Below are 21,915 nucleotides of genomic sequence, written 5' to 3' on the forward strand. Positions count from 1 at the left end.
TCACTGTTTTATTTTTTTTACCAGTCCTGAAACTCATGTTGAGATAGTAAAAAGTGTGGGTCAGGTGTCAGTTCAATATGTTTTTGACAACAGAATTCCATTATTTTCAGTAAAATTATGCAATCATAAAACTTCATGAAGTGCTGATTTTCTTCTACTTTTCAACTTTTTACTGTCTTCTCATCTGAGTCAGTATAAATCCAGATAATATCTTTGAAAACACCATAATTACTCAGATCTTGAAAGCATACGTTAAGAGCAAAGTTTGTGCTTTATTATACAACTTTGTTAGGTTTTCCTATTTATGTTAAATGATTAATTGATGAAGTTGAATTCCAGTTTTGAGCTAATGCAATATTCTTGTCTTTTTTTCTTCCCTTTTTTTTTTTTTTTTTAAAATTGATTGAACACCAGGAAGGAAAAAAGTCTTGAATACTCAGTGGAACATAGATTCATTCCTATTAAGGATCTACTAGTTTTAGAAAAGTTACTCAAACATAGAGGTACAGTTTGATGAACACTGATTTTTTTTTTCTTGTAATTTTTGTTTAGATGCTTCCATGTAAAAGTAGCTACTGATTAATTTTAACACTATTGAAAATGTTTTGGAGAGTTTCTTGTGCTGTTACTGGTAGGCTAAGGAGAGAAAATGAACAAAACATTATTTTCTTTATATTAGTCTATTCTGTAATTATTATTGATATTGATTTTGTAAACTTAAAATTTCTGCTAAAAGCTTTGCAACTGCATATATTAAGTTTCTTTTACGTGCTTAATCCCAGTCTGGGTTTCCCTTTAAGGAAGAAATGGTCTAAAGTATATTTATTGTCAAAAAATAGTATCTTTACTTTTCCTCTTTCTCCTTGAAAGAGGTGTACAAACCACAATTGGCTTCTGAAGGATTTTGAAGTAGCTCTTGAGCACTGAAGACCTGTACTAAATTCAGAGAGAATGCAGTGCAGTGAGAAAGTATTCTTGGATTCTGTACTATTCATAATAAAACATTAGTGCAGTGTTTGCAGGGGATGCATGTCAAGTTGTTCATATGTAGTGAATACTCATTTGATTACACTAACAGCAAAAGTCTAAGAATGTAAAAGGGACTGATGCCCATGAAGCTGAGAGCTCTCCTGGCTTTGATGTGTTCAGGTACGATGCTTTAAAATGCTACCCACCTTTTCTGTCTATCCCGCTTCTTTGCGGAACCTTACCATCCTTGTAAAGAAGAAAATACAAAATATATAATGTACAACATTACATATATGTGTATGTGTGTATATATATATATGTATTTAATATAATAATGTATATAATGTAATAGTGAAAGAGTCAATGTTATAATTTTGGGGAAAGCAACTTTATTATTTGTTATTATTCCTCTTATGTAACCCTTGCTTTATCAGAACATCTGAGAGTAATCTTAGTAGGAGTTTATCTAAAATAGTCTGCTATGATACCTTGTTACTGAAGAGAAAGGAGTCTATAATATTTATGTTACTGAAAAAGATAAACAGATCCTTTTAAAAATCCACCTGCATCTTTAAAGGCTATATAAGCATGCATTTTTAGATGTAGACTTAAAAAACAATATTGACAATAGTCCTATTAGACTGTTCATACTGGAGTGTTTAAAAGAGAGGAATGGTTGTCCTTACAGAAAAAGTCAAGTCCAAGAGGAGAACATAATACTCAAAAATAACATACTGTTATTACGGAAATGTTTTTAATTTACATTGTTCTACATTGTGTACACACCTGTAAATAGCTGTTTGTTTTTCTTTTTAATTCAAGTACAATGCCACTTTTTTATTGTATACTTATAACACAAGTTTAATAGCTATCAACATAACTTGCAGATTGTTTTTCTGTGCAGTTTATAGACCATAAAATTTCTCTTTTAAGAACAGTTGTGCAGGAAAAAAACACAACAGATTTATGTTAAACAGGAGAAATTTCCTTACTCATATCATCTAAAAAAACAGAATTACTTTTTGTTTTCATCATGAATTCCTTAGAGTGCTATCCATTATATTGGGAACGTATTTTTTTTTATATCGCCTATCTCTTGCAGTCAATTTAAAGGACAATCAGGACTCATGTAACCTTGAAATAGGAGTGTGGTGAATATGATTTCCTCCCCCCTCTTCAGGCCTACCCCATAAGTGCAGCACTGTATATTACTCAGATGCCAGTTGAAACAATTATAGAATTCATTTTTTGTTTTATTCTTTGCAGAGCAAGGGTTAATGCATTTCATTATCCATTAAGGTCATGTTCCAGTTTACCCCAAGCACACTCTTTTGCCACTGCTTCAGACACTAGAACACGATTAACAGTGTCAGATACTGTTAATGTTTACATCATAACTGGAAGCAGATATTAAAGTGAAGTGCAAATTAAAGACTGCTAAAATGTCTGCCACTAACAATTATGGTGGGGCAGTATTAAATTTCTCATTTGTTTTCAAAGGTCAGATTAATAAAGCTGCATGACACATTATCATAAAGGGTGGACCCAGCTGCCTGTTTTGATTATGCTTGAAAGTCTAGTGTTTCTAAGGAGACTTTGCAAGGAATGAATGCATTTATTTTAGCTAGTGGTTTACATGTGGGTAATTATTAGACCATTTTCAGAAAAGATCCAAACCAGAGGTTGCTGTCGATCAAATGTCTTTCCAGTTTTCAATTTACAAAGGTAAAAATAGGTTTCTTTTATAAATTCCTTTTAATTTTTAATCCTTACATTTTAAATAGTTCCTCAAGTACCTGAACAGCTAATTCCATAGATACACCAGCTGTAAACTAAACAGTTCTAAATTTTAAAAATAAACCTCTACAAATCTAGAGTTACAAGACTTACTGTAACTTTGTTGCTTTCTTCCCCTTTCCCTTTGTCTCAATACAGAAGTACTTCCAAGAATCTTATTAAAAGAAATAGTGTTTTCTTCCCAGATGAACAGCAACAGTATCCTGCTGTATTGTCCCCATAGCAGAAATATGAAAAAATGTTCTCTGTAATTATTCCCACTGTGAAGAACATTGGTATCTTCAGGAAAAATGTTAGTTGTATGGGCATCTACTGATACATCTACTGTACAGATAGTAAAGTATCAGATAGGCAGATAGCTAATGATCTAGTACGCTGCTATAAAAATAAGCAAAATCCCATGGGTATTACACAAATTAACATAACTCTTAATATTACAGGTATAGTCCATATTCAGAACTTAAAACAGCTCTACTGTGTTAATTTTTTTTGAAAACTAAGGCATGTTGTGAGGGAGCCAGCAATTCTTTTCCCCAGAAAATCTGCACTGTAACTGGTTACCATTTATACACAACTTCCTAAGAAAATAATTTCAGTACAAAGGGACATTAATGGGCTTTAAATGAGGCAATTTTATCTTGTGAAGATGTACTTTTTGGACCATGTAGATGTTGGCTAGCCATAGATATTCCACAGATTAAAACTAGAGGCAGTTAAACTATTTAAAGTTTAATTTAATTAAAACACTGGATAAGTAATTTATACCTTAACATTTAATTCTCTCTAGTCAAACTAAAAATTGTTTACAATTTACAAAAGCTATGTAAGCAATTAGTAGAAAAAGATGGAGCACCTCTGATTATGCAGTTGCATACATATTTAATAAATCAATCTATCCTTTTCTCCTTTCTATCCATCTTTCTATCCTAATCGTCAGAATTCTGGGCATTTTTGAGAATATCTTTTTAAAAGTTTGTTAAAAAGTAAATATGAGTTAGATATTGTCAAAAAAAGGAAAAACAGTATTTGTTGTTGTCTTGAATTCATATTAAAAAAAATCACAGCATAGTTTGAAGGAAAACAATGCTTTGACAAGAAGTGGGTAGTGGAGATACTAAGTTATAGATCTGTATACATTGCTGAAATAATTGAATGATTTTCAGGTTTATATTGAAGATGAGACAAATTTCAAGGAACTAGAGTAACTTTCAGAGATAGAAGAATAATAGAACATATTTTATATGACAGTATTTAAACATCAGCTAACATACTGTATCCATGTCTGAAAGTTCATATTTCAGGCTAAATTTAATCTTGAATAGATACAGAGAAGGGCTACTGCAGTGATCAGTGTTTTGTATGTGAAAACTTAGCTTGTTTTGCCTAAGAGAATGAAAGACAAAGTTACGTGTTTCTTTCCCACCTCTGCTCTCTTTTGTAGAAACAAACTTTCCATTTTTTCATACCAGCCATTCATATTTTTTATGATTATACAGAAAGTAAGCTGTATTCTCAGGAGAGAACAGGCTATTTTGGTTATTTTGTTTTCTCATGTGTAGGGCTTCAAAACACAACCTACCCCAAGGGTAGGATATGCCTTTGAACCTCCAAAGCTTTTAGAGATCAAGTATTTGAAATCACTTCTAGCTTTTGTTGTAGTCATAGGACACACAGTCTTCAGTTTTAGAGTCCAAGGAGGAATGGACTTTGCAGGATAAGAGGAAGTCAAGAGCAAGCCTTACCAAATTTTATTTAGCTCAAATACTGAAAGAAGAGCCATGTGTTATGTGAATGGCAACAAATTGTCACTTTTGACCTGCAGAGCTACAAGTGGAGTCATTTGGCAGTTTAGGCATCAGTTATTGATCAAAAACTTTATCAGCATTGCCAGCCTAGGACAGATTTTTGTCCGTACACCTCCTAGAATTGTGTTGCATGGGGATGAGTTAAAAAGCAGACCCATGACTGACAAAGTCCTGGTTGGTCCTTGGTTAAATAATCTAAAAAAATTGACAAAAATGATTACACATCTAAATACTATGCTATAAGCAATGTTTTCTGTAATCAAATGTAGTACGAGGCTTTCTTCTCTTCATGCTTGCTGGACTTTGTAGCATACAGAATCTAGTTACCCATGCTGTCCACTGGCTAAAATCTCTTATTTTTCTAGCAGTTGGCTTCCTGTCTAGACTTAGTTTAAGTATAGGCTTAGATCACCATACTGGCGGAGTCTCAATGCAAAAGCTTGCGGTAATAAGGTTCAAATTACTTTCAATTCAAATTATACACAAAGAACACAGATACAATTGTGAATACTGGCCCACTACCAATAATCAGTCAAATCTTGATGTTTTTATTCTCTTTAAACACCATAAAAATCAGTGATGGCGTTGCTTGAATAGAAATTTATGAAAAAGTTTTATTATGGTTCTAAAATAAATAAATCTCAGAATATTCAGGCAAGCATTTTCCTTAGCTTTATAAAATCCTGCATAGAACTGATTGAATGAAGGCTCTCAGGAGGAAGAGACGAATAAAGAATTTTAGCAAATAGAAAGACATAGAAAAATCCCATTTGTATGGTGCCGAGGTTCCAATTAGCACACATTGATTCTTCCTCATAAAATGTGAAAGCTGTGTTTTTGTAGCTTTAAGGATAATTGCACACTAAAAATGCACTACAAATGGGGAAAAAAACAATAAAATAATATTCTGTTATCATAATTTCTATGCCCAAAGGATCATTTATGCAGCTTGCACTCTGATCTAATTAGCAGTAACCTGACCTTCTTCCCTCAGAAACACTGAAAAATCTTGTTACTATTTATAATTGTCACTGATGTCTCAAAATAAAAGCAGCATGCAGAGTTGTAAGTATGATTAGTGAAATTAGATTTGCAGAAGTCATACAGCATCATAAAATCTAAAGAGAATGTATTTATGTTCCTTAAACAGTCTTTCTAGGGCTGTTCAATATGTTTCTTTATAAATACGTATGAACAAATTTATAGAAGGTATGTGTGTGTATATGTTCAATGACATAAACACACAGAATGTCAGAACTAAGCCATAAATAGATGGTGGTTTGGGTTTTAGGTTTTTAGCTTTGCTGTTTTTTTGCAAATTTAGCAGGGAATTAGCATGAAGAGTGAATTTAGACTCCCACTTGTTCACAATAAGGACTTGAACCATTACTGTGCTTTTGAAGGTATTATGTCATTTACTGCAAGCGTAATAAAAATAGCAGAAAATCTTGAGGATTTTTCCATCCATTTCTTTATTTCTGTTTCAATTTGAAGTGTTGGACTAGGAAAGATTTTGAAATGTAAATTAGTTCAAGATTAAAACATATTAGCTAAAGTATCTGGTAGTATAGAGGTTTCTCATTTAAAGCTTGGTTTGTTAATTTATTTTTTTTTTTAGTTTTGGTGAAGTGTGTTACTCAGAAAGTGACTATCTACATGGCTGTGTACACTCAGTCTGGATCAATGCTCTTTAAATCATTAACATTTCTAATGTGCCTGTATATTCTAACATACGTGCTAGACATTGATTGCTGAACATGCAGGTGTGTGACCTCTTACGACACTCTTTTCTTGCTTATTAAGGAAAAAAAGAGTCTTTTTTTATGCTCACTTATCTTTATAAGCAGTCAATTGCAAATGGCATTTCTTCCTTTCCATGCATCTCTAGAGAGATATTATGAGACATGAAGCCTGTTTACTTTCTTTCAGGCTTTTTGTACTGACTCAGACTGCCCTTTTCCACACGTCTACTTTATTCTTCCAATTGCGGAAAATGCTTAGAGGTTAGGGGAATCATAAATGCAAGTAAGCTACATACTAACCATACAGAGCGTGAAGGTCAGTACTGTTTCTCACGCTGGGATTACAGGGTCCCATCAGACACTTTAGCAATCTGATCTAGTTGCTATCAGAAAAGTCAATATTTGCATTTTGTTGAATATGCATGCCCGCTAGTGTTTGGAAAAAGGGCTATTTGGTATCTGTGCTTGTATGATTATCTTGTTTGCATTCACAAGATACTATCTGCAAATCCTCTAATGATTCAAAGACAACACTGTATGGAGTTATTTCATTATTAGGTTTAATTCTTTGCTATTCTAAGTTAAACAGGCTTAGAATTTGATGTTCTTTAATTTCAGCTAGGGCACTGGAAGGACAAGTTGAAGGAAAATATGGAAAAACACATTTATTCATAGAATATTAAGTGTACACAGAGCAGCTATGTTCATGGCATTTTTTTTTTATTGCTTTATTAAGAACTCTTGAATCACACTGGCTATTGAGATACATTAGTTTGCCTGCAGATAGTAGTGTGACAGATTGTTGATTTTTAGGTGGTCTAACAGTTATCTAATCAATGTAATTATAATAAAAAAAAAACCTATTTTGAGCAATGAGCAATTTTTAATGTTGTGTAATTTTGTTTTGCAGGCCATAGAGTCAAAATGTTTTCAGTTTGGGCAGAGTCTTGCACATATATGTTGAGCCTGACTGACTGTAGTCAGTCTGAAGGTGTGCAGGATTTTGGCTGCAGACAGGGACTTAAGACAGACCATGTCATTCTGAAAGCTTTTATAAAACAGAAAAAAAAAATCATTTTCAAAGATCCATGAAAGTATCAGGGCAATTCATTTACCAAATTGCTCCCTTATGCTTTGGAAAATAATGGATAGAGATCAGTCACTTAAAAATTTGCAGCTCTGTTCAAACTGTTTCAGTTCACAGACCTGCTCTTGCTTTCCAAATGCCAGTGACACAGAGGGCCATATGACCTTATGAAGCTACTTGCCAGTAGGGTGACTTTGCATAAAAATTTTCTGAAGTCGTCAATTAAGCTGAGATAGGAAAGTTGGGTTTTAATTAGCACAAAAATGGGGGCTTACGGTATCCTGTTGTCATCTAGCAAAGCAAGGAAACATTTTCAAGTTGTTTTTGAAATGAATACCCGTCTGCTAAATATCATTTTGACCGGACAGTTTGAGTTTGCCTCTGTCATCCAAGATGATGTGTAGAAGAAGGAGCTGGAGATCAGAGCAACCAGAGAAGGGTTTTGAGATACTGAGAAAGAGATCTGGCCACTTCTTTGTCCCCTGTGCTCAAAATAAGAGAGAAGAGTCTGGACAATGAACCAGCATTGTGATTTGTAACTTAATTTTTCTCTGCTGTTTGACTCAGGACGTTTGAGCTCTTGTAACCTTTACATTGGATGTGTGAATCAGGTCATGAATACAAAGGAAGCCAGTGGAGTCATAACTTTTTTGTAACTTGGGATGGTGATGGTGGTGATTTGAGAAATATTGGAAGATTTTCCACTAAACAAATAGAGGGGAAAACTTTTCTAGAAGTCAGTGACAGGAGATTGTAAGGGATAAATATATTGTTATTGGCTAAATAAACAATAAACAGTAGCAGTTAATCAGCCAAGAAATATAAGAGCAGAAACTGCAAGGGTAATATTAAACCTGCCTATAGGATCTATGTCTTCTAATTTGAGGGAGTGCTCACATTATGAGGCAGTGGAGAAACAACGGTTATGTTAATATCTGGTGTTGTCACACTATGGAGCATATACATAATCCAGCAAGCTACTGAAAATGACCTGTAAAATGACCTGTGTATGGTGTATCTGTGTGCCCTCAATAATTGGTTATACTTTTGATCCCCAGAGCTCTGTGAGATAGGGTTGGACTTTCAGAATTGGGAACAGAAACCCATGTTGCATTATGGGAATTTCTTTGAGCCATGTCTTGCATTTGGTGAAATGACTAATAGGCAGGCACCTGCCTACCGAGTCTGTGGATAAGAGCTCGAGATAGATCTTGTATTCATTTCAGTGCCAATCCTTATGTATGGATTTCTGAAACTTGTTCATGTCATGTGTAAAACAGAAACTGAAAGCCAATTTCAGAATGGAAAAATCATAAATATTTTACAAGCGTAGAATTCTTCCACTCAGCTTTTCAAGGTGCACAGAGATGTCTTCGGGTATATTTCTTGTCATCATTGTTTTCTCACTGCTAGATATTCCACAGTTTAACCTTTTTTGTTTCTGTGAGTTTTTTTTGTTTTGTTTTGTTTACCTGAGTGAAAGATAATAGGGAATGCCTTGATCCTTTTTTTGTTCACCTTCTATAGTTCAACATCATGTTATTCTCGAGTTTTAAAGAGTGTCGTCCCTTGCAGAATGTCAAACTGACTTTTTGGCTGTTGGGCCAAAATGTTTGGCTAGCCATATACTAAATAAATAAGCAGAAAATGATAAATAATGGAGTAGTCATTTCCTTCTACTGAATAATGAAATTCATATAATGAAAAAATAAACCATTCCATTTTATGCTATCTGAAAAATTGATAACTAGTTTGTGGTTTTTACATTATTCAGATAACACAAAATGTACCATGCATTTGGATTTTATCTGCTTTTTCCCTCATCAATACAGCCATAAGGGTTAGCCGAACATGCATTATCTGCTCTCTGATGACAGAAATATTTATGTTGCAAATAGATACTTGAAAAATTAAAGTATATTATACTGGCCCTCAGTAGAGTAACAGTCTTTGATATAGTCCAAATAACAGTCTAAATAGTCACTGGGAGTTCTTCAAAATATGTACTAGCTTGTTGCTTGGTACTAAAACTATATTAGCTGTTTGAATTTTAATGAGAGCTGCAGTTAACAGGTAGTATAATACTTCCTGCTTTTTCAGTAATTATTAATGTCTACAAAATTAGTGTTACCTTTGATTCCAGTTCACACATATTGCCAACAGAGTCATGTGCTTGACATGCAAATTTACACTGAGATGTCTTAAGGGGATGTCAAATGCTAGACTTTCTCTTTTATAGTAATTATATTTAAGATAATGCATTTGCTTTAGCTGTGAATTTCAAGATGTGTTGGAATTTTGACTGAACTTTGCAGTGTGTTATACTGAACAGCTTAGGTATAAGATATACAGTGCAGCAAAGATAAGTAGGTACTTTTGTTGTTTGCATTTAATATTTTAAACAATATATCAAAAGTAAGCTTATTATCAAAATGGCTTTAAAGTTTAGTCCAAATGACACACAAAAAATTAGGTTGAACCTATGAGCTAAAAACTTTAACACTTCTATCTTTTTGACATATTTTTTCCTCTATAAAAAGTAGTAACTTTACTAAACTAAAATCCAAGGAAAAATGAATATAAAATAAAATTAGTATAATGCACTGAAGACTTTTCCTTTCCTTTCCTTAACTTCTCTTTTCTTTCATATCTTTAATTGTGAGCAGTACTGTGAAAAATCTGGTAAAAATAATTTAATAAAATCTAGCATATCCAAGTAATCATTTGCTTTTGAATACCAGAAAATAAAGCTAGAAAACTGGTTTTCCTCACAATTTTATTAATTTCAAAAAATATTGATATTAACAATATGAATATTTGGAAAAATGCTGATGTTAAGCTATTTTTTATTGATTTTTAAAAAATTATTATTTGGTATTTCCAGTTATTTTTGGAGGCAGATAACTACTTCATTTCACCATTAAAGAAATGGGAAACTTTTGAAAGAAATTAGAAGATAAAAAAATGACTATTGGCATGCTAAATGACTAGTGAACTTGTGTGCTCCTGTTGAGATTGCTGGAAAAGCAGTTGTGTACTATCTAATGTTTTTAATACAATATTACGAAGTAAGAAGCTACTAGATGACCTAGAAACACTTTTTTCACTCCAGACAATATTATGATTTTTAATAGAAGAGGCTGAAGTTACAGGTTTGCATTCCTTAGAGGATTTTTCAAATGTTTATATTCTCTGTATGTAAATCTTATACAGAATAGGAAAGTAACTTTCTATGCTATTTCAAAAGCAGAAGTGAAGATCTAGATAGAGGAAAAAAATACATTCAAGATACTGCCATATATTTCTCATTATGTCATTACTTGAATGCAATTTTTAATATTATATATATAAGTACTTGATGAAATATCATTCTAAAATGATTTTCCACAGATACTTTCAAGACAAGTTTTAGTTTTCATGAAAAAAAAAAAACAACAAACAAAACTTATCAGTTGTGCTCAATTAATTCTTTTTCTGTAATGCTTGATTTTTTAACCTTGTAACAGTGCTGAGCAAATAATCTGGTATAGATATATTTTTCTGCCTTGTGTAGCATCATTTTTCAATGGTTTATAGAAAAGCTCTATGAACCCAAAAGCTTTATTGTCCAGGAGCTTGAAATACGCATGGGTATGTACACATTATGGTACATAATAGTAGAAAAGTATAATATGCACTACAGATTTATTTATTTTTCCTAAAATAAAACTTGACTTGCAATATACTGAAAATTACAGTATGAGGGCAACTAGTCTTTACAACTATTTTTGGGAAGTTCAAAAAAACTGTTCATCTTTTTTCATTACGTAAGTGTTTGAATTACAGTCTTTTATGGCAGGATGAACAAAGATAACAGCCAGTTTTGAAACAACAGTGGGAGACCAACTGATAGAATGATCTGTTTTATATGAAAGGATAACGTGTCAGTGAGGTAGAGGAAAACCTGTGAAATGCTAAACCATTCACAGACTAAATCTAAATTTGAGTTCATATCAAAGTAGAAATGGGTTTCAAGAAGGCTGATTTTTATGGTTCTAATTAAATGTTAGATGAAGATATGTTTGTAGTGACCTAGTTATATATCTGGCAAGAAATACGTAAACTAGAACCTACAAAATTTGTCTGATGGCAGATGTCAGAAAGATGGCAACTCTAACCTTCAATGCAAAAACACTCCAAACAGTGTTATAAAGCATGCTTTTTTTTGTTGTTGTTTTTCTTTTTAATTGGGTGAAATTAGTTCATTTGTTAATCTTGTCTCAAAGAAACAGAGCTTCTGCCAGCACAGACTCTAGAAGATAAAGTATGTTGAATAAGAAACTGCTTTAAGTCTGTTAGCACAGTGTCATGCAGCTGCAACATTTGGAGGGAAGATTCGGAAAACAGGTACAAACCTTTAATGTTAATTTTTTATTACCTTATTCAGAGCGACTGGTCGCCCTGGACACTTAGTTTTCCTTTTTTTCCTTCTAAACATGGGTTAAGAGTCATTTTCTGAAATAGAGATTGTTTGCTTTTTGCCATGTAAAGGTTAATAATGCTCCTCCAGGATGTGATGACCTGAATCTGAGTCAGGTCCTCAGGTCCTATCAATTTTGCTGTTGAAATTACACCATACTATAGCCCAGAAAGATGGGCAAGACAGTAAGTGAGAGAGAATTTCACCCTATAGGTTAGCAGGTATTTTGTTTCTTTTAATTCAACTTCAGGTGACTATTATTTGTCAATAAGTCAACAAGTTATTTTGAAGATTATGGTAAAAAGTTCATGAGGTAGAGGAGGCTCAGGGGAGACCTTATTGCTCTCTACAACTACCTGAAAGGAAGATGTGGGGAGCTGGGGGTTGGCCTTTTCTCGCAGATAACTAGCGGTAGGACTAGAGGGAATGACCTCAAGCTGTGACAGGAGATGCTTAGGTTGGAAATGAGGAGACATTTCTTCTCAGAAAGAGTATTCAGGCATTGGAACAGGTTGCCCAGCCAAGTGGTGGCATCACCGTCCCTGGGGGGGTGTTCAAGGAAAGGTTGGACATGGTTTAGTGGGTGACACTGGTAGTAGGGTGATGGTTGTACCAGATGATCTTGAGGGTCTTTTCCAGCCTTTATGATTCTGTGATTCTATGATTGGTAGCTGCAGATATTTCATGTTTTAGTGGTTGTCATCGTGTAGTCTTGAAACAAACAACCAACCAAATAAACAATGAAAAAGCAAAGCAAAATATTTTAGGCAGCAGAACAACCATTGTTTCTGACTGTCCTAAGCTCCATCCCTCAACTCTGCAATTCACAAACCTGTAATTCATGTGCTGAAACTTCTGGTCCAGTATGCTACTGAATTCTCATTTGGCTGATGCAGGTACTCTGGCTATAATCTCTGGCTATAGGGCTCCACCTAAATTTCTTTTGAAGATTCCTGCATATATATGTTGTTCAACCACAGATATTAGTCCAGTAGTCTAAAATGTGGAAGGTAGTGCTAGACCACACAGTACTCCTGGGTAGCTAGTACATAATACTTGCCGACTTCTACTGAAGTTACAGACTCTGTCTTTATTTTTTCCTCTAAGCAATGGTACCTATTGTAGAGCACATCAGCCCTGATTGGATGCTTTATTCATGGAGAAATCACATTTATCTGAACAAAATAATATACCTGCACAGGCCTTGCTTGTCTTTCTTTAATGTCCTGAAGAGTTTTAATCTAAGAGTTAATTTCTTCTGTATTTTTTCTGTCAGCCTTTCTCATGGTACCTACTTGCCCTGTACAAAAGACCCTCCTGGAGGTTTTTAAACACTTAGGATCACAAGTCATAGTCTTGTGTGCATAATAGATATTTTGCTGATTGGGAACAGAATTTTGAACTGAAGAGCTAGTCCCAGTATGAGATTATGTTTGTAATCCTTCCTTGCATTAAAATAGTACAGACTTTTCTCTCTGAGGAAACCATTAAAATATTTGCAAACCACTAATCTCCCTGGGGATTTTCTGTTGTTTATCTAGGGCAAGTCTACAAGCTAGCGACTCTTCAATATTTCCTTATTTGGAGGAAACACTATCAAGATGAACTGGACAATGGTTGGGCAAGGAAAAAATAGTATACAAGATAGAAATGAATCACAAAAAAAAAATCAGTGTCACAAGTGAACCCACAAAGATTCTAAATTTGGTGTGGTCACATGTTTATCATTCAAAAGTAAAACAAATACCAAAAAGAAATAATAATAATAAATGTATCTAAATTTGATCTTGGAGAACACATCTTCAGTTTCATAAAAAATCCCTCTTACTTGATTCATTTGGAAGTGGTTGAAATGTCTAATTGCATGAATGGATATTGAAATATCTAAACGAAAATGACTGTGCCATTGTTGAACATTCATATTACATTTTAAGATGACTGAATGAAGAAAGTTTAAATTATTGGGTGATACTATTTTAAGTTTACTTAGGAATCACTAATTTTAATTTTCAATTGAGATAATTGTTGGAAATTTACGAGGGTGGAGAACAGACATTGAAAACCTCAGGTAATCAAGACTACATTCTTAAGGTATGTTTTCATTGAATCAAGTGTGTAATCTTCAAGATAATTCACAAAAGAAAAACTAGATTTATGTCAATATGCAGGAAGATGATTGTATTCATATTAAGATTGCTTAACATGACAGTCTTCAACTTGAATTGAATAACAAAATCTCTTATTTGTTTATTTTTCATTTCGCTTGCAGGAATGTACTTTAATAGTTTTGTTCTGCTGCTTTGTGGCACTCTATCACAGAGAAGAGAGGCTATTTTTGTTTCCATAAAACAATCTAAGGTTAAAATTGGAATTCTACCTGGAAGTTAATAGAACTCACACAGATCACAGTTCAGTTTATGATGTTCCCTAAGAACTCCTCTATTAATAACTGGGCAACAACAGTTGGTATCAGACTCTCTTTTGAGTTTTACTCCTGTGTATAAAGTGCATTTATATACCAAATGCAACAAAAAGACACCATTGGTAACTGCAACACAAAACACATGTAGGGGAGGAAAGATTGAGGAGAAGATTAAAAGACTGCTCTTAGCAACAGCCGTGATATATACACAAAGCAATGCTAAGAATCAAATAATAAGGAACTTCTTACATTTCAAATGTGTTCCTTCTCAGGATCTGTAGAACGGTGCTGCATCCCTAACAATTTGTCATTATGTTCTTGGCTTTAGGGAGACAGCTACAAGAATTAAAAAATACTTACTATGTAAAAGATGTTTGTAGCATATGTTGGAGTAGTGAATATGGAGGATATTAGTACAATGGAGCATATGCTCCTGTTGGATTCATTATGGTCAACATTATCTGTATACTTTGACTCTATTCCTAAACAATTAAAAAAAAAAACCACACTAAAAAAACAACACCATATACACAAACAAAAAAAGTTTGAAATAACTATATTTAGAGACAATGGCAGAAATGCAACAGAAATCACCAGACCTCAAGCCCACTGTATCATACCCTAGACAACATGCTTGCCAAAACACATCTGTAGGTATAAGAATTTTAAGTAGCATGAAAAACAGTGCAAAACTATGAAGAACTGAAAATGGTTTCCCTTTTATTTCCATATCTAATTTTTTATCATTTCTAAATTGGATTAGATATTATGCAAGTAAAAGTATTTTTAATTTTACTTTCCAGTGTTTGCTTATATAATACTAATGTGGTACTAATTTTTTCTGGGAGCCGGTCACATTATCCACCACAATAGGAAATATATTTTCTGTACCACATTTTGTAGCTAATAGGAATTTTATGCTATATTTGCTGTACTATCCGTCTCTTTCACTTCCATCCCCCATCCATCTGTACTGTCCATAAAAACAAAACAAAAACAAAATTGTGATAGGTTTATTCTTTGAATATATATGCTGTTTTTATTTTAAAGAAAGTTTCTCTTTCATTTTTTTCCTGAGTGAAACATGATGAAAATGCAAGTAAACTGTATCATGAAAAGTACATATGTTTAAAATTAAATGAGATAAAGCCACAGAAGCAATCAAATTGCATTTTCACGCTATCTCTTAACTGCACGAAAAAGTTAGGTTGTTGGAAAATTCCAAAAAGCTTGAAAACTTTAGCTTGCCTAATATGTACTGGGATTTCTGTAGGTGAGTCTTCAATATTTAGAGTGAGTTCAGTATTCCTAGTTAATGCATTTTTCATCAGAAGGTTCATGCTTTCCTGTCCTAAGACAGGAACATTTTGATTTCTGAAATCCACTGAGCCTTTCTCAGTAATAGGTACAAGGTACCATGCAGCAAGAATGCATGATTATTAGGAATAGTGCCCATAGTCCTCAGTAACACCATTACTGTATTGTTGATGATGTGCAAAGTATACAATGCACTGTTATGCATCCCACATCAATAGGCAGCAGTCTGAAAAACCCAGGCGGTACCAAAATCTCTGGCCCTACAACAAAGAATATGAAAAAAGTCAAATGAAACATGGAGGAACTCATTTTTTCACCTCTCTGAAACAGTATTGTAGCTGTAACCTTCCTATGTTCTGTCACCTACCCTGATAACTCTAGATTTGCTTCTGTGGTCTATAAATAAGTAGGATGGCCATCCCTCTGTGATTAGAGCAGAGATACACTCCTAAGACTGGCCATGAGGGGATCAAAGAGAAAAAAGAAAGATTCTAACCCTGAGAAGAAATTACAAAGATTAGGAGGATTTTATGTTGCTGTGCTGAGAAAACTGAAGATCAGATGGAGGAGCTTTCAGACTTTTAGTACAGCTTTCAACTGATTTCACAAGTGATATTTAAAAAAAAAAAAAAAAAGCTATAGACCTTAAATACTGAAGGATAAATTCAGCCTACCTGCAATGCCAGGTTTCAAAAGTTTGATGTGAGTGTTTAGAACATGAACCATTCATGTTCTTCTGCTGCATTGCTCAGAAAAGAGGCCACTTGGGCCTCTTTCCACCATCTCCTTCTGGAGAACAAGATACATTTTGTGTATTTTAAAGTGATCGGCAATCATACTTAAGCTGCATTAATTTTAAGGAGCATCAGGCTTATGAAGTGTTATTTCTATTGCAGATAAGATTTAAATACTATTTCATGTCTACTGAAAAAAAATAGTGGAAAATGGTTACACATTTCTCCCTATTAACATATATGACATAAACATTGCCCACAGAAGCCACCTATGATTCAAGTACAAGTTACAGAGAAAAGTCAATTTTAAGAGGATTGCATGTGGTTTTATGATTGTAGTGATGAACTTCCCACTCTTCTAATGAGTCATAGCTAAAATAATTTTACACATTTTTAGAAAATGTAAGAATTTGGTTTTTGATATGGAATTTAGGGCTAGCTGAAAGATGCTCCAGGTGATAAATCTGTAAAGGAAATTATAAGCAAAATTATGCACTAGTGATTATAGCTAGCAATGAAATATGTATAAAAAATCAAGTGACAGTGAACTCACCTTGCATTCACAAGATGATGACTGCCCTTGATGAGTATAGTGAAACTATTTGCTGTCATTAAGACCTCTCGTAGGTAAACACACTCCTGTAGACCTAGCATAAGAAATTTAACTGCTGAATCAATTTTAGGTAGCATTTAAAATTTTGTGAAATCATTTGTCTCTCTAGTAGAGTTCCTGGTGGTTATTTTACCTCATGGCATTTTTTTTTCATAATAGTTGGCTCTGTCCAAAAGTAAAATATTGCTTCCTAGTCAGCACATCATTAATTGCTGATTAGATACCTGAGGATTCCTTACACTTTTTTTCTTCTTTTATAGTCTGATTTCTTTAGAAAATGAAGCTTATGCAGTCACCTGTTTTTGTCAGTTCTCTCACAGTAACATTTTATGTCTATTGATCAGATTGAGTCAGCTTTCAAAGAGCAATAGGAGTCTCAGAAATACCTAATCAGCAACTGGAAAAAATGGAGTACTTAATTAGTATCTCACAGAGAGGAAAGGACATGACAGGCCAGTCACCATATGCATGCTGGCATGTCATCTGGTTTACATATTTGGTCCAGTGACCATGTGCTCTGCCTGTTTTCTGGTGGTATGTTATGGGACACATGGGTTTACTGTCAAAGAGGAGGATATTTGGGGGCAAGGAAAGTAAAGAGGAAAGGCAAAGCTGGGAGATAAAAGATAAAAATCTGTGAGTAACCAATGAGCTGATGGCTTGCAGAGCAATCTATATCCTTTATTTTTAATTACCGAACATCGCGTAATGATTGTCATTTTATCAATAAGGAAGTAGTACAAGTTCATAAAAGAGAAAAGAGGAACAGGATCCTAAACTTCACTTTTTCTGTAAAGGGAGGAGTACAGCTCAGATGTGGTGTAGGGTAGCATTCAGGATTTAAAAGAAAATTCTCTGAAACATCTAATCTTAATCCTTACACAAGCAGATATGTGGAATTTCATGTTAATTTCTGTCCAATTATCGTAGGGCTCAATCACATGGGCTTTGATTAGCTGCTTCAAACTATTCATTAGCCAACAGGCTAATCTACAGCATGCCAGTCTCCCTTCTCTGGCTTCCACATCTTCAATGGAGAAATGAAAGACCTACATGGACAGTTTGCCACTGATGCACAGACTATTGTGAACTGCTTTGTTTTACTGTAATGACCAAGAGAGTGCCTAGTGTGTGAAGAACTAAGTAGTAGCATGGCTTAAATCCTCCTTCTGACTGTTTTGCATTAAATGAAGCTCAGCTATCTTAAATTTTATACAAAGTCATCCAGTGTCAGGTTGAATACAGTGCTATTGTAATAGTGCTTCATTATTTATAAAGTATCAGTGTTACTGTGGTTTTAATATGTTGTTTATGGCAGCATTGCTGTATAAGAACAGCTACAGTGGTACAATATTCTGTAGGCAAACTAAGTTATTAAGATTATTTCTTGTTAACTTTACTAAGATTCAGCAAATGTGTGTGAAAATTATCTTGGGGCGGTTGAGTTTTTTTGGCACGCTTTTCAGTTTAACTTATAAGAAATAGTGGGAAGCATTCAGGAAATGTGATTAAGTGAAGGTGGAGTAGTGGAAATGGTGAAAAATGAAAAGAAAGAAGAGCTACGTTCTGTACTTCAGAGCTATATAAGACAAAATTCTGTTCTAAAGTGTTGCAAATGATGGAAGAGATGAGAGATGTGCATGTGTGTTAGTACAGGATGAGCTGTATTAATCATTTCCCTTTTCTGAAATGACACTAAACAGAATACTCATTTCACTGCAAGATGGTGGAAGAGATGAGGACTCTGAACAGACTAGAGGACTCCTGTACTGTCATCTTGTTGCCAGCTTTTTCAGGTAGTTAAAAGGTAGCCCTAAGTTTGCCCTCTATAAAGAAGCTTTATACTACTGAGTATCTTTATTACAAATAATATTAATGGAAAGCAAGCTGTGAAGGGAATGGGAATTGCTTTGTAGTATAGAAAAGGCAGTTCTATTTCAGAGATATATGGAGAAAAATGCCTCAATATGGGGAAAACTGGTAGTATTCTCAAGCTTGGATTAACTTTAGACTGAAGTTGCTCGTACTCTTTAGTTTCAGAAATAGATCAAAATTCCAAGGTGACAGTGAATTGAGACTTCTCAGAATATACTTGAAATTTTTTCAGGTCTGAGGGTCTTTTTTACCATCAATAAACCTTACTGCCTTCAAGTATTTCAATTCTGAGTCGGTTTAGTTTACTGTACCCTTAGCAAAGATCAGACTATTGTCTGTTACAGTCTGGACCACTTTACCTGGTCAATCTTTTCAACTGAATGTCTTCCATGGAGAATTCTTTTTCCCCAGCAAATTTATATTTTCTAATAAAAATCTGTGTAGCTAAAAAACGTGCAACCAAATCTGTTAGGAACAGCATTTTCCACTCAGCTTCATTCAAGATGATTGCTATTCACTCAGTGTCCCTTGCATCAAAATGCTTACTACTGTGTGCATTTTAAACTCTTCTGTGACACTGAAGTGTGTTGAATAGTAAATAAAGCTAGTCTTCTTTTAAACAGTCCTAAGCATCCCACTTTGTATATTCCACTTTATATAAATCAACACTACTTAATTTTTAAAGTTGTGATATATTCTATTTCTCCTAGCTGTATAAATCTTATGTATATGGTGTATATGCATTTCTTGCATAGTGGCAATATGAAAGATTTCATAGTGGCAATACAAAAGATTTCATTATTACAGTACCAGAAATGCAAGAAGAGATGAAAAGAAAATAACTAAACTGCATACCAAAGCTTTTTGTGTTAAGGAAGTTATGACTGACTAAGCAGTCATAACTGCTTTCTTGGGGAGGTGGGGGATGGACCCCAAAACAACAAGCACAAAACCATTTTTTTCACCCTGCTGTTCTTTCATTTTAGTTATATCAGAAATGATAGTCATATTAGGAAAAGCAATCAAAGAGTTTTGGGAAAACAACTCTCTTTCTTTAAAACACAGGGAAGAATGTAGGTGTCCTTTGCTCTTCCTTTTTACACAGAAGCTATGTGAATTATCTCATACAATCCTTGAGAGGCAGTTGTCCGTAGCAGCTTCTTTCACCTCACATTTTATTTTCATTTATTGTTTTCCCTTCTTTAGAATTACATACATTGCTATATTTTTTGCACTTAAAACATGGTAGTATATGCCAGTATTACATACAACCATTCAGTTGTGTAATAGCTTGGAATTAACAGTTTATGAAATAGTTGGATATTTATACTACTATCTGGCTATAGAATTATTTGTCTAGTGATAAACAGGTGTTATCAGACTTATTCATAAAATACATTGGTTTAGACTCAGATTGTGCAGATGTTTATTTTCGAAAGACTGTCAGCACCATGAATAAAATAAATCAACATTTTTAATGCTATTTCAGTTGTTTTTGTGAGATGCTATATAAGATGAGTTATGCATTATTTTATGCATACTTTCAGTAATGTCTTTTTAAGAATGCATTTTACTTTAGAGTAGATTTCATTTCATTTCATAGTTTTATTTAACACTTAATCATCCCAGCCTTTGGGCTGTGGGTATTCTATTCTTTTCCACTTCAGTTTAGGGATTATAGACTTTGTTTTCTTCTCATTTCCTCACATGCCTTTAATATTTAGCTTCTCTTCTTTGCTTTTGCATTGATTGTTCAGGAAAGCTACATTTTCAATTAGATTCTTTCAGAATGGTTCAAAACTAACGGAAAAATAAACAAGGAGTTTCTTTGGATAGCTGCTTATTTTCTAATGTTTCTCTTTGTGTAGGGGGAATGTAGAAATGATAGTCTTTCCTCACATTCCACTCATTGTCACTAGTTTTTTTTTTGTTTGTTTTTTGAAGTGCCATGGTTGAGGGAATTCATCTTGCTCACAAAATTTCATAATCTCAAGAACCAATTTCTACTCCTATCTCCAAGTCTCTTAAGATTATTTTTTTCTACCTGAAGTAGAAACTCAGGCTATTCAAGGCGCAGAATTTACACCTGACTGAATTAATGCAAAATTGGATTCTCTTGGAAAATATTAGGAAAGTTAGGACAGGTAAGAAACATAACCATGCAAAATATGCCTCTTGTGAAGAAGCAATAAAGAACCATGCATCCATGCGTTACTTTACATTGCAAAATCGAATTTCCTCTCTTGGTACTGATGAGGATAAAGCCTGTAGTTCAATAGAAGGCTTCTGTGTTTTATTTTGTTTTGCGGTTGCCTTATTATTTAATTCCCTCATTTTCTTAGAGTATTCTGAAGCCAAGGTATTTTCCTCATGACCACTGAGTGTTTTGCAGAGTTCAATAGCTGGAACTCCGACATACAAATTTCAAATTACAATAGGTTAAAATATGGATGGTTGTGGGTCTGGGCCTCAATTTTATTCCTTTTTTTTTTTTTGTATATTAGAATGGTGCTTCATATGAATAAGAGCATATTCTTATTGCTAGAAAACAACTGAACTGGTATTGAAAGCAAGTCACGGTGAATGTGTACATTATCAGCGCATCATAAGACAGACATGCCTTTTTTCTAAATGCTTTGACTAGACCAAATAAACAGTATTAATCAGATGTTTTCCTAAGCTGATTTCTGTGTATTTCCTTAGATGTGAATTTAGGAACTAAAATCACATGCTTAAGATGTTTCACTATCTTTATATCTTCCATCAAACTCAAGTTTAGTCATGACAAATCAATTTTTAAAGCATTACACCGATTGTGTTTTCAAGCTGATAGCTACCCTGCAAGAAACCTGAATTACAGGGAAGGTTTTTCCTCCCTCCCCAAAATCAGAATGAAGAATATAAATGTAAGGTAATCAGGGTGATCTTGAGGATGAGTTCAGAAGTGAGAAATAGGAAGATGTGCCCTTGTTGTTGATCATCAAATTCTAGGGACCAAATTGAAAATTGGGGGAAAAAGTCATATTTTTTCATCTGTTTTTTTTGCAGGGTGTTTTATCTTAAAAAAGAGTCTGTTAGATATTTTTATGAAATTG

The 21,915-nt window shown here is 33.9% G+C and overlaps 1 protein-coding gene across 14 annotated transcripts in view; it reads left to right on the forward strand.

Moving 5' to 3' along the window:
- Positions 1-21,915, forward strand: part of FSTL5 (follistatin like 5) — a 413,457-nt gene that overhangs the window by 180,259 nt on the left and 211,283 nt on the right. For 10 of the 14 annotated variants that reach the window (XM_080590013.1, XM_080590014.1, XM_080590003.1 and 7 more), the window contains one exon: positions 18,649-18,741. The exons of the other annotated variants lie outside the window; for them this stretch is intronic. In XM_080590013.1, the coding sequence (XP_080446139.1) occupies positions 18,649-18,741 (93 nt within the window). The remainder of the gene's footprint in view (positions 1-18,648; positions 18,742-21,915) is intronic. 14 annotated transcript variants of the gene reach the window in all.

Source organism: Anser brachyrhynchus, assembly GCF_964034855.1.
Source record: "Anser brachyrhynchus genome assembly, chromosome: 4".
Taxonomy (NCBI): domain Eukaryota; kingdom Metazoa; phylum Chordata; class Aves; order Anseriformes; family Anatidae; genus Anser; species Anser brachyrhynchus.